Source organism: Scheffersomyces amazonensis (assembly GCF_036850825.1).
Source record: "Scheffersomyces amazonensis strain UFMG-HMD-26.3 chromosome Unknown RJT21scaffold_4, whole genome shotgun sequence".
NCBI lineage: Eukaryota > Fungi > Ascomycota > Pichiomycetes > Serinales > Debaryomycetaceae > Scheffersomyces > Scheffersomyces amazonensis.
This window is the reverse complement of record NW_027042744.1, coordinates 1,391,152-1,406,137: the sequence shown is the minus strand read 5'-3', so window position 1 is coordinate 1,406,137 and position 14,986 is coordinate 1,391,152. Positions and strand designations below refer to the sequence as shown.

At 31.9% G+C, this 14,986-nt stretch overlaps 2 protein-coding genes across 2 annotated transcripts; one reads left to right on the top strand and one right to left on the bottom strand. All coding sequences in view use genetic code 12, as the record gives it.

The window, feature by feature from the left end:
* Positions 1–1,696: 1,696 nt before the first annotated feature.
* RJT21DRAFT_133136 (DEAD/DEAH box helicase) lies at positions 1,697–6,175 on the top strand (the record flags this gene model as incomplete). The annotated part of the gene is made up of 1 exon (XM_064883179.1): positions 1,697–6,175. One exon carries the CDS (start codon positions 1,697–1,699, stop codon positions 6,029–6,031), a length of 4,335 nt encoding a protein of 1,444 aa, XP_064738139.1. The 3' UTR covers positions 6,032–6,175.
* Positions 6,176–12,810: 6,635 nt separating this feature from the next.
* On the bottom strand, positions 12,811–14,433 carry RJT21DRAFT_86775 (uncharacterized protein; the record flags this gene model as incomplete). The annotated part of the gene is made up of 1 exon (XM_064885487.1): positions 12,811–14,433. One exon carries the CDS (start codon positions 14,431–14,433, stop codon positions 12,811–12,813), a length of 1,623 nt encoding a protein of 540 aa, XP_064738138.1.
* Positions 14,434–14,986: the final 553 nt, after the last annotated feature.

Below are 14,986 nucleotides of genomic sequence, written 5' to 3'. Positions count from 1 at the left end.
AATATCCTTTAACTTTATATAAGTTTAAGAGTTTACTTCTAGACACATTACTCTAACTCAATAAACGCACGGATATACTAATCAACCATTATATCACCCCAAAGCCTCTAGTACACTTAATCTTATAATAATATTACTTACTTCTGTTAACTCTAAATATATTACTGCCAAATCGGCAAATACTTGTAAATTTTTCGATCACAATTTTTGCGCGCTAATTCGACCCTCCCTAATTTTTTGCTTTCTTAAAGTTCGCGCCTACCCAAACCCTCCCTATTTTTTCTCGCTAGCTAAATGCTCCCTAAATTTTTCGACACTCGCTATTTTTTTTACGACATAACTGAGACGCTACAAGCATATTCTACTAAGACTATGCTAGAACCAACTCCACCACTACTAATCCTCAATAACTCATATCCCAACCATAACTAAACACTGCCATTATAAATCAATCTCACTCTTCACTTTTTCAATACACTTACAAAAAATACCCAATGACGCCTGTTTTAAATGTGTTCTTAACTATGTAAAATTTCAATCCAAACACTCTAAATATAGTGCTAATAAGCTCTTCTTTGAACTGTACATGTGTTCTAAACTCAATATACCCTTACCAAAAGATCAGCCTCATACCATTAATAAAAGTGATACTTGTTTTAAATGTGCTCTTAACTATGTTAAATTACCTAAATCCAAACACTCTAAACTTAATGCTAATAAGCTCTTCTTCTAACATTATTTGTATTCTAACGTCAATATAACCTTGCCAAAATATCAGCCTCATACCATTAATAAAAGTGATACTTGACGACTGTTTTAAGCATTCCTTAACTATGAGAACAATACTTTCGCACATACTAGAAAACTTCTAAATACCTGTAACTTCACCCACCTTAATGTGAGTACTACCAAACTGTAGAAATATCTTAACTACATCACCTTATACCATATACTTCATTCTGAGCTCCAAGCAGTTAAGTATAAACTCTATTGCAATCAGCCAGAATATACCTTGTCAATTTCAATCAGTATTTTTTCCCGCCTAGACAAACCCTCCCTAATTTTTCCTCGCCTTCAATTTATTGAGTATTTTCTTTCAACTAGTAAAATCGGACAGTATTTTTTTGCAGCTTTTGCCTTCTCCAGTATTAACTTTTTTCTGTCCAGCCCCCTAATTTTGTCCACCTAGCGAACTACTTGGTTAACTATTTTTGAAAGTAACCATTTGAGCTGTCCTGATCTTACTTCTATTTAATTTACTATTACTACATCAATTTAGAATATTCACAAATACTAATATTTAATTTATAATTATTTAATTTATTATTAAGAGATAACAGTTCGTAAAATAATTCAGATAAGAAAACCTGATCCCTCTATTAATAGTCATAGCGAGTATTATTAATTGTCAATAATATTTTTTGCAATACTTTGATTTAATATATTTTAATAACCGTCTGCACTGTATCATCTAATTAGTAACCTGTTAAGTCTAAATAAATATAATAAGTTAATTTTTATGCACGAACTTAAATCAATGCGTAGTGTGTACCATTTACCTAAATAAGGAAAAAGTTAGAATGAAAATATTTCAAAGCTTTTTCAAAGAAAAATAAAAATTTAACATCAAACCAGATAGATATAACACTAACTAAGATCAGATACGTTTATCATAACCAAAGTTCTTAAACCAACAATGTCTACCACAGATAGTACTGAACGCGATTTTCTTAACCACGGCATTCCATATTATGGAGAAGTCTTCAGCGACGAACACTCTAGCGAAAGTGAAGATGAAGTAGTTGAGTCACTTTATGACCAAGCCACTAATCAAACTCTTGAAACCTTGAACTCTAACGGATACATCTGTACTCCAGGAATTCCTTTTGTCTTTATTCCGAAAGCCAATGAATTCAGAAGTATTCCGAACATGCAGCAGTTCAGAAGACTTATCACTGATATTCCTGGATGGGAGGGTAATGTGGCAGCGAAGTATGAGAGTTTGGAACCCTTCTTTTTAGATGAATCTAAATTGCAGAGAGACATTACTACCAACAGATTGTCTACCAATGTCTCTATTCCGGGTGTCCAACCAATTGACATGTACAATTGTAACTTTTGTGACTCTTCGTTTATTGGGTTAAAGTATTTCAATCGGCATGTCAAGAAATATCATCCTGAAGCCAATCATGAAATGCTAGTCCTGCTGCAGCAGCTGGGTTATCCTGTTAGAATCAGTAGCCGTTTATCATCAATTTTAATTGAAGCAACTACAATTGATATCTATGAGAATTTAACTCAGGAAAATATTTTACTGGACTTGAATAAGGATAAATTCTTATCATTACTTTGTGTTGAAAGGGCAATGAGACTTTACAAGGAAGTTCCAGAAGATGAAGCCGGTAAGAAAAAGCTTACCAGTTTAGTAAGAAGCTTTTTTACAAAGGATCACTTGGACAAGCTTAATGAGTTTCAGAAAAACTTGAATACTACCAAAGTGTTCTTAAAGTCACACTATAGTAGAGGGGCGGTTAATGATTATGTTAAAGCCACTGTGACCTTCCTTCAAGTAAGTTTATTCCATTTAGATATTAAGGTAACTTCGAAAGAGGACTTCGACAAGTTCTGCACTATGTTCTTAAAAGATTATCTTTTAAAAGTTAATGTTGAGAGAACAGTTCTAGACCTTTTTGTTCTTAGTTGTATGCTGCAGAATAATAGTCTTGTCTCGAACTCAGTGAGAAGGACTATGTTCTGCAGCGTATTATTCTTCTCCAAATTAATCATTATACATGAAATTACTAAAGAAGAATTTAAAGCATTCAAACAGGAATTAAAGTCTCCCAACATTGAACATAGTGCAGGTTATTTCAGTCTTAAATGGTTGTTCAATCAACATGATTTAGCTAGTCCTCAGACTCCGATGAATTGTCAACAAGTAGGTTCCAGAACAGATGCTTTTAGAATTAACGGTAAGATTGTCTCATTGCAACTATTGAATGATATGAGAAAAGGTTGCATTACTACAATTAAAGATGAGTTGGTTGATATATTTGGTCCTGATCTCTTCAATGGTGTTAAATATTCAGATATAGTTAAGGAGTATAATAAGAAACTCAGTCTCCGAAAAACATTTAAACGCTATAGCAATTCTGAATTTCAACTATTACTCAAAAAAAATAAAGTCAAAAATGTTCATTCTGCTGTTGCTTTGTTCAAGAGAATACTCAAGATTCAAGAATTACTTTACCTACTTATTATTATTGGGTGCGGAGCACCCTATAGGTCTCCAGAGATTCTCACTATGAGAATCGAGGACCACTCCAACTCACCTAGTAATGTAATTCTTGATGAAGAAAATGTAGTATTCAGAACTACCTACTCCAAAAATTTAGACCGTCACAATACTATAGTTGCTATTACTAAATACTTGAATGTGGAAACCGGACAATATCTCATATTATACTTACATTTGACAAGGCATATATTGTTGGAGCTTAGACTCAAGTTTATTGAGGGTACTAGTTATACAAAAGAACGTACTAATAGACATGTTAATTCAGATATAGACCAAGACTTAGTTCAGGAAATCGAAGAAATAGAGAATGAAGAAGAGGATCTAGATGTAGAAGATCCAATAATCAGGGCCGCTAATAATGTTGAATATATTAAAAGAGAGTATTTTACCAAGTTGTTCATATCACTTAATGGTCGAGCTAAGCCGGACCTTGGATTGAGTGCCATTCGAAACATCACAAAGGCATATGGTGTTGGGTTAAATCAAAGAGAAATGCGTCAAGGGTTACATTCATTGGTTCACTCTTTAGTTGTTGACTTTAATAAAGTTGAACAAATAATCAGTGAAATCAATAGAATGAGCAACCATTCCAATACAACGGCCTTGGTCAATTACGGTTATAATCATGAAAGCAGAAGTAATGTCAGTAACAATTTACTCCAAAGGAAAGTTTGCAATAGATGGTATGAGATGTTGACTAATCATGTAACCCCCGAAGTTAATAGTTCAAACATAATATGGCAAGATGTTAGCATTGCGGATGTAAAAGACGCTTATCTTAAGGTTTTGAATTTTCCAGCTAGAGAAATACAAGTGGTTACTACCTTGGAGGTTCTTAGAAATAACTCTATAGCTATATGTTTAAGAACTTCTGAGGGAAAGACAGCAACATATGGGGTTGCCAGCTATTTGGAAAACTATGTGTTTCCAAGTAGCAAAAGGCAAGTCTCAGTAGTTGTAGTACCCTTTATTTCCTTGAGATTAGATATATTAGAACATCTAAAACGTTACGGAGTTGTACCATTAATTTATGAGGGTACTATTAATTACACCACAGCATATGATATGCTAATAGTACAATTAGAACTATTTAGTAATGAATTGATAGAAACCATTGAAGCTTCCAACCATATGTCAGTACGTCGAATTATATTTGAAGAGGCCCACTTTATGTATCATCAATATAGAGAGAGCAAAAATGAAGAAATTGCTAAATGCAAACGATTTCAAATGCTCTTTGTGTCAGCGACATACCCTAAATCATATGAAAGGGAATTGAACAGTTTGATAAATCCCAAAAGGCTAATTAGATTAGAAAGTCCTTCCATTGTTCGTCCAAATATAATACTTAATAAAACCATTGTCAAAAGAGAAGAAGAAGTTGCTGAAATAATTAAATCAAAAGTATTACAAGTTCCTTTTAGTATTGTTATCTTACCCACTATAAGAAAGGTACAAGAGTATCATAAAGAATTCAAAGAGGCTGGTATTAATTGTGAAATGTTCCATTCCAAGTTAAATTTCGCTGATAAAGAGAGTGTTATAGAAAAGGTATACAATAGTGAATTAAGAGTTGTAATTGCTACTACTGGGTTTACTACCGGATTAGACATAACATCACTTAGATATTTAATTATTGGAGACCAATGCTATGACGCCGAAACTCTCATACAAGCCAGTGGTAGGACTGGTAGAGATGGGCAGGCATCGACAGTTGATTTGATTCTTGTAGCCAATAGAAGTAAAGATGAATTTCAAAAGAAACTCATGTCACCTACATGTTTGTCGGAGGTTCAAAATTGGTCCCAAGAATTGGAAATCAAACTGTGCACAGAACTCAAAGTACTGTTGTGCAGTGTCTGCAGAAGCAATGGTCCAACACAACCGATAGTACCAATTGAAGTAGAAACAGATAGACCAATTGAAGGAGAAACACAAGTTGATAGACCAATGGAAGTAGAAACAGATAGACCAATTGAAGTAGAAACACAAGCTGATAATACAATGGATGAGACAGACACTACTGACTGGTTTGATAATTTGCCTGTCGTCAATCAAGTTCCACCTAGTATGATTAATAGATCACTAAATAAACCAGCTAGCAATAGAATTTTATTTAACATACCTTTAGCTCAATCATCAATAAATGAAGTTGCAGGTAGTCTGTCCAATACAACCAACACATATCAGTCACCTTTGTCAACCTTTGATTCAACAAGACCAATATTGAAAAGAAGAGGAGAAACACAGTCATACCAATCTGCCTCCAAACAACAGCGGATATTAAATAACCAATCAGCAGATGAATCATTATATCTTCAAACAGATGAATCGGTCATTTCAGTACTCCAGAAATATAATGATAATATCTATGTAATGATGGATCCACAACGTTTTAAAAAAGCTAAGTTTGAGGATGAATTAAGAATTGATAATGCCTTAATTTATAATTTCCAACACTACTATTACCGTGGTCTTGGGAATCAGGTGATCTGCTATGGATGTGGACTCAATCACGAAACCCACAATATAGAATGTCCCAACTACAGATTTACTATGGGACTCCTTATTCCATATGTCTTGAGTTCCTCCAAAAAGTTACTTAATTATATTAATCAGGATAATATAGAAAGGGCTATAGAACTAAGAAATATAGTAGTTAATTATGTACATCAGGAGCTGTTTAGAGCCAAAATGAAGAGCTGTGTATTACTAAGATTCAACAAACAGTAACTCATCATAATATCCCTTTTCAAGAATTAAGTCAAGATTTGTATAATCTATTGTATACCCCCAAGCCAAATAATAGGCTTGGGGCTGATACAACTAAAAGGAGAAACTTCCTGACAACACTTAAAGTGATTAATGGTTGGAGGGGAGTAAGTAGTAAGGTAGGATGGCTGATGGACAACAATGTCAAAGAGGAAAAAATGAAACAATTAGAAGATAGATTAAGACAGAAACAAACTAAAGGAGCATGCAAAAGATGCCACTTGATGCATCAAGGTGAATGCATGATGGAACAGTTACTAAGTTTCATTCTTTTGACTGGCTATTACAATATAGACTTGTGTTTTATTACCTTATCTAAGATGTTTAGGAATCAAGAAATAATATGGATACTTCACAGCTACGATGATTTTCTTAAAGTTATATTAAGTGAATATCGAGGGACATATGGGTATATGTACTTCATATATATAATGATCCAACAAGTGAAAGAAGAGGAAACCAGCATAATGCATTACCATTTGGATAAGAAGACTAAAATGGTATTAAAGTAAGTATAAAATTATAGTTATATATGTATGTAAAATTCTTTCTAGTATAAATTTTAACATTACAATATATTTCTAACTAACTTGACTTCACTTCTTCCATTTAGAATCATTACTTTCTCTTAATCATTACTTATACAAGTTAAATATATTTTCTACTATACTCAATAAAAGTTATTGCTAGCTTACTGCTACTTCCAATAGTATATTTTATTACTTTCCCAATTAAAGATTACTATCCATTAGACTCTTGTTCTAATTCATATCACTAATAAACACTACTTTTAGTTAGACTTGTAAAATAAGCGCTACTTACTTCTACATTTTTAACTATATCATATACCACTGATACGTCAGCTAATACTATTGAAGTTATTTCTAATTCCAATTGGGTACCTCCAATATCCTTGAATAACACTTATATTTAAAGTATCATTAAGTTACCTTCAGTATAACCTCTAAAACTATACTTATAATATCTAATAGACATTCTATATTACTCTTTAATTACTTAATTACTATTTCCATATGATGATATTTCTAATTAATTTGTTCTACCTTCCATCCTACAGTTCCTTTACTTTAATTAAAGTCACCTTAAATACAACTATTATGTGACAACAATATCTATATTTATTAAATTCTATTAGCTTTCCGATAGTTAGAACAAGATTACTTATGTTACTACTACATTTAACAACACTCATTAATTACTACTATTTAAACCAATTCTATCTTCAGTGCTAACTTAGCTTGACTTGCTATTGTTAAATTTCTAGTAAATTCTACTACTTAATTCTAAATTGTATTAGTTCTATCTAAATAATTTCAAATTAACATCTAAACTACATTATGTTCCAAACTAACTTCTAAAGCGCATTAAGTTCCAAACTAATGTCTAAATTACATTATGTTCCAAACTAATATCTAAACTACATTATGTTCCAAACTTACTTCTAAAGCGCATTAAGTTCCAAACTAATGTCTAAATTACATTATGTTCCAAACTAATATCTAAACTACATTACGTTCCAATGTTACTACTTTAGCAATTGTACATAGTGCCACTTATCTAACTCTAATTACTATACTTTAAAATATAAATTTAATTTTCTGCTCACTAAAAAATTACAGCTAACAATTTCTACGCACGACCAAAAATTCAAATCTACATTAATCATAAATTTATTACAAACTAGAGAAGAGCATAAAATGTGAACCAAATCATTTATTAAAATAATTATACATATATAACTTATCTAATTACATTCTACATCTTTTGAAATAACTTCCAAAGAAAAAGATGATCTTTCTATATTAAATACAACCCTTAATATACAAAAATACCAAATTTACCAACAATCAACACCAGCAAACTATACCATTAAAACTTAGAGTGCTAAACAAGTGCACCGAGTGACCAAACTCAATAGCTACCTAACCTTACCAAAACCAGCTTAAAAGTCATTGAATTGCCTTGACTGGACAATATTATAGTAATTACTTTAAAACTCTTGATTATTATATTACTGATCCACAAATAGTAATAAATCACCTTAAACAAGTGCACCTAGTGACCAAAAGCAATAGCTACCGAACCTTACCAAAACCAGCTTAAAAGTCATTGAATTGCCTTATCTGGATAATATTATACTAATTACTTTATAACTCTTGACCATTAAACTACTGCTCCACAAATAGTAATAAATCACCTTCTGAAACAAGTGTACCTAGTGACCCAAGTCCATACTAAACGAATCTTATCAAAACCAGCTTAAAAGTCATTGAATTGCAATGGCTGTATAACATTATAGTAATTAATATATTAATCATAATGAGAAATACAATGATGTCTAATTAGTGAATCCGTAACAATTGAAAGTCATACTCAAATGGATCGTGGTGAAACTATAACCAAAATAACATATGTACTTTAAAAACCATTAAAATGTTGCATATCAATAATAGTGTAGTTTACTTATGTTGTTAATAAACATTTACATAGCTCACTTCATAAAAATTTCTGGTCAATCTAAATTATACTAGACTATTTTTTTAGTACGGCATATAAACGACTCAACTTGCACCCTTAACTATGGGAAAATCAAAATGCACCCAAGTTCTGTCCTGCGAGGTGAAAATTGATTTTTTACATAGTAAATCTGCTCTCCTGCACACAGGCTAATATCTATACTAGCTGAAAAATTAAATGATCCCCACTATCTAAATTGCTTTACTACTTTAACATTTCTTACTTCACTAACCTTTCTCACTTTCACTCTCGTTTCAATCTAATCTTTACTTCCCGTTCTTTAACATACTCTACTTTCTTTTCTTACATACTCTACCTCTTCTACTCCATTTACTTCTACTTTCCTTACTTACTTTACTCTTACTCGTTTTTACTATACTTACTCTAACTACTACTCTTCTTTACTTATCTTTTACCATCTTATAATTACTTTAACTTATCACTACCACACTTCCTTTAATTTCTTTAACACTAATCTTGCTTCTTACCATTATAAACTACCACACTACCATTTACTTCTAATCCTTCCTTTTACCCTAATTTATCTTTATCTTTCTACTTTATCTCTTACCTTTCCTTTAACTACTATTATACTCACTTAACTTATACTTATTCTTTCCTTTTAACTATTATATTTACTATCATTCACCTACTACCATACCTTCCTTTCTTTTAACTTCTTTTCTAAAATAACCTTACTTCTCCTCTATTTACCTTAACTCTTAACTCTATTATATTATCTTTTCCTATTACATCATTCTTTTAACTATAATACCTTTTATCTTGCTAATACTTCAACTATTCATTCTATACTTCTACTTTTAACTTTAAATCTCTATCTATTCTTATTCTTTACTTTAACTAACTATATCCTATAACTACTTACATTTTACTAATACTTCTTTCATTACTACTCCCACACAATCCATATTTTATTTACTATATTACTCTCTTTTACTAATTCAAACTTACTTTCTTACTTATAATTACATATTCACTTAAATTTTTTATTACTTCGTATTATTACACAAACAGCCTTACTTATTACACAATTTAACGTTTAAATATGCGCTACCATTTGTACATATTCTATATCACTCTACTACCCTATCTTACGCCACTTCAATTGCTCTATACCTTATATTATTGATTATCTGCCTATCTTTAATTCATCTTATAACATAAATATTAGCATTATAATTGCATAATCATATATTCTATATACTATATTATCTTTGTCTTTTTTCCTAAATTAAATTCGCATGCATTCACTTTTTCCTAATATTCTAACCAAATTCTCATAAATTAAACACACTTAAATTTATTGTAACTTACTTATTACTATCTTATAATCACTTCCACACTTACATATTTACAATTATTACCTATTATCACCTTCAACCATTTACACTTCTAACTAAATGATCCTTTTATTTCAATTTACAATTCAATATTTAACTATTTCTTCATATTTTCTAACTCTGTAATACTAAGTCTAACCTTACTTATTATAATATAACATCTACCGAATTACCTTATATTAATATATTTCATACCCTTATTTTCATTACCAATCACATACATTAACTTACAATCACCCTTATTACTCTAATAAAATATCTACTATACTTCACATATATTACTACTAACTTACTCTTACCTCCACATAATCTATCTTTTTATTAATTTCTACTTTATCATAAATCCAGTATTACCCTTATACTCCTCTTTACTTTAATATCACTGCTCATTTCTACTTTTACCTCAACTTTATAATCTTGCGTTACCACACTATATACTTGCTTAACTATAACATATATCTAAAGTAATGTTATTTATCTTACTACTAATTTTATTTAAATAGCTCTACTGTCTTTCAATATCTCTCGCTGAAATATTATCACCAAATTCATCTCCTATTATAGCCTTCTTTAAACTCTAGTACTAATACTTATAATTTCTACTATCTAGTTCTAACCTGCTGCAACTTCAAATAGTAGACTTATCATCTTACTGTAGCTAACAGATCACTGACATATATTTAAAAATTAAGTATTCTGAACCCTTTTAATATCCCTTCAATTAGTAATTCTACCAATACTTAGCTGATCGCAAACATACTTTTAACTACTATGTATATTTTCCTTTACTTTAACATTTTTTAATTAAAGTATATCTAACTTAATAGACTCACGGATATACTACTTCCAAACAATCATTATATATACCACAGAGCACTTATACACTTAAATATACCATATTATTACTTACTTCATCTGCCTTATTATGTACCTCTAAATATATTACTGCTAAATCGGCAAATAATACTAGACCCTCCCTAATTTTTTGCTTTTTTAAAGTATTGCGCGCCTACCCAAACCCTCCCTATTTTTTCTCGCTAGCCAAACTCTCCTTAAATTTTGAAAATATTTTGCGACACTCTATATTTTTTTACGACATAACTGAGACGCTACAAATATATTATACTAAGACTAGCTAGAACCAACTCCACCACCACTAATCTTCAATCGCTCATATCCCAACCATAAGTAAGCACTGCAATTATAAATCAATCGCGCTCTTCACTTTTTCAATACGCTTACAAAAAATACCCAATGACGCCTGTTTTAATTGTGCTCTTAACTATGTAAAATTACCAAAATCCAAACACTCTAAATTTAGTGCTAACAAGCTCTTCTTTGAACTGTATATGTACTCTTACCTCAATATATCCCTACCAAAATCTCAGCCTCATACCATTAATAAAAGTGCCACTTGACGCCTGTTTTAAACAATCTTTAACTATAAGAACAATACTTTCGCACATACTTAAGAATACCTCTGAAATACCGGTAACTTCACCCACCTTAATGTGAGTACTAATATAACGTATAGGTCAATATATAGTAACGAATACTAAATAATAATTAGAATTTTATGAAAAATATTGGTCTTGACGAATATTAGCATAATATAGACTTAATATACTTCTTAATAAACTGGGATATACAATACACTAATTAACTTCTTCACAGATAGAAAGACTATCATTAATAGTAATCTTATAATAATAAAAACCTAGTGAACACCATCATTATTATAGAAGACTGCTCTATGAAGATTATCCAAACAAATTTAGTCAGCCTTAATCATTAGCACCACCTATAGCTTGAACTCAAAACTATGATCATCTCCTATAATGCAACTCTTATCATTCTTAGCTGAAAACAACCACTTATCATTCTTAACTGAAAACAACCACTTATCATTCTTAGCTGAAAACAACCACTTATCATTCTTAGCTGAAAACAACCACTTATGAACAAAGATTTTCTAGCCAAGGTAAAATCAATCATTTTATTGTAAGCACACCAAACCTTACTATGTAAAGTGTGCCTGATTTCGATGTACCATAACCGCGTAAACCAGAATTCGTAAAACGTTGTCATTCCTTATATAAATCTACTACAACTGTCAACTACTTTACTTACTTCCTTCTTAGAAATTCATCATTTAAATCCATCTAATAGTTATACTACTGCTATATACATTGTACTAACCTAATTCAAAAGAATATGCTTTCTGTCAGTCCAGCTATTTTGTTTTATCTATATTCTCGCTTATGTAACCTTCACAAAATATCAATTTAGCTCTTTTTTAACAACCTCTGAAAATCTCTTTTCGCCTTAACTATGGTATACACATCTAAACTCTTGATAACTACCACACTTTCGTAACTATATCGCTATAAACTATATAATCCTAGCCTTCCAACCATGGAGCATATACTAGCTCACCAATCGCATAAGTAGCGACTGCGCTACAAAAACTGACAGTGAGTGGACTCATGCAGGGAATTATTTCTATTTTTATTAACGCTTAGTAACTTGATAACTACATCTTTTCATCTTTACATAGATTTCTTTAAGTTAAGTGTATATTAATGAAAATTACAATATCATTCATATATCTGTATAAACTGTAAGACTGAAAATGAAAAAGCATACTGTAACTCTACTTCCTCTTTCATATACTCTTATATAACTCTAGCTTAACTTTATCTAAAATTCACTAACACTTTCTTTTGAAGTTCTAATTACCATAATCACCCCATGTTTCTTTAATGTCATTGTTAGTATTATTTTTATTAAGATTTTCTCCCATTCTTAAATGATGAGTCTCATATTACTTCAAGTTTCACTTCACTGCAACGTTGCTAATGTGGTAGTATATGTGGTAGTATATACAGTAAATGGGTCACTAACTGTTGGGAAGAATGAGGATGAGGTGACTACTTTACCGTCTTTATCGTAGGTAACAACGACCCTAGCTGAATCAGTCGCTTTAAATCCATCAGGTAAAGTGGTAGTGAATGTCGTAGTATATACAGTAAATGGATCAGTTGGAGTTGGGAATAGCGACGTCTTTGTAGTTACTTCACCATCGGTATTGTAAGTAACAACAACTATACCAGAATCAGTAGCAATAAAGCCATCTGCTTCAGTAGTGGTGAACGTAGTCGTATAAGAAGTAAATGGATTAGTTTTCGTTGGGAATAACGAAGTCCTTGTAGTTACTTCACCATCAGTATTGTATGTAACAACAACTATACCAGAATCAGTAGCAACAAATCCATCAGTATCGGTGGTCGTGAAAGTAGTGGTGTAGTGGGTGAACGGATCAGTTGGAGTTGGGAATAGCGACGTCTTTGTAGTTACTTCACCATCGGTATTGTAAGTAACAACAACTATACCAGAATCAGTAGCAATAAAGCCATCTGCTTCAGTAGTGGTGAACGTAGTCGTATAAGAAGTAAATGGATTAGTTTTCGTTGGGAATAACGAAGTCCTTGTAGTTACTTCACCATCAGTATTGTATGTAACAACAACTATACCAGAATCAGTAGCAACAAATCCATCAGTATCTGTAGTGATGAATGTAGTGGTGTAGCGGGTGAATGGATCACTTGAAGTTGGAAATAAAGATGTTGTGGTGATGCGATTACCGTCTTTATCAGTGGTTGCAAATACTATCCCGGAATCAGTAGCAACAAACCCATCAGATTCAGTGGTGGTGAATGTAGTAGTATATTCATTTGGGAATAAGGAAGTAGTGGTAGTGATAGTTCCGTCGGTGTTTGTGACGTGGACTACTCCAGAGTCAGTTTCTACCGAGCCATCTGACTTGGTAGTTGTGAAAGTTGTTGTATAATCAGGTTGGTCTTGTAATATATCATATAATCCGGGTATAAATGTTGGACATGGTAAACACACGCTTGGCCTTGAGCTGTCTGGGGGTGGGGCGTTGTATACGAAACGAGCTCCAGCATTCCTTAAATTATTACAGGAAGCACCTTGACTCCAACTTATCAAAGATGGGTCATATCCAGGACCAATGATAAACTTATATGTAACAGATGCAGCTGTAATACTTAAAGTTGTACCATCGTAATTCCAAACGGGATCTGAAATGTGAATAGTAATCTGATTATTATTCCCCCAACCACTTACAAGGTATGGAGTTGCGGGGGCATTGGATACTCCAACATTATCAAAATACAACACTGAAGTATTTGTGCTAAGGTAAAATGTTTGTAAACTACCATCAAGGCCAAACAACTGAGGACACCTCAAAAAAAATGTACTTTGATTACCAATATCAATACATCCATTTCCAGCATATTGGGAACCTTGATATACAGGGTTGTTATTAAACAAACAAAGAGATCCATTGTTGATAACAGTAGCCACCCCGGAAGTAGTACAAGCTGAATCAGAACCCCAATATGTACTTGGTGCATCACCGACAGTCACAAAATATTGCATATATGCGAGGACACCTTTATTGATAAAATATGAGTTAGGTCCTGATGGCTTAATTATATTTGTAGATCCATCACACATTTGACAACCAGCCATAATATAAGTTCCTTCATTGTAAAAGAAATTACCATGAATGGTATAAGTAGGTGGACTACATATAGTATTGTTATCATTATACATAAAATAACCATAATTAAGGAAACCACCTTTTTGAATTCCTTCATTAAGTTTAAAACTCAGACCGGAATTATAATTTTTAGCGTACGTAGGATAAGCTCCTATATTATGAGCATAAAATACACCCTCATTTTTAAACACAGTACCAGCATTCAGATGAAAGTCGTAAGAATTAAATATAAAAGTTGCATGTTTATGAACAGTTATATTAGCCTGCCAATCAATACCGTAACTGCCTTCAAAGTCAGTAATACTTTTTGTAGTAGTATTATAGATATCTAAGTTAGTTTTCCATGTAGAAAATACAGTCTGCAATAGGAATGAAGCAAACACAATTGCTCTTACAACTGAAGGCTTCATTTTTGATTCCTAACTCAAC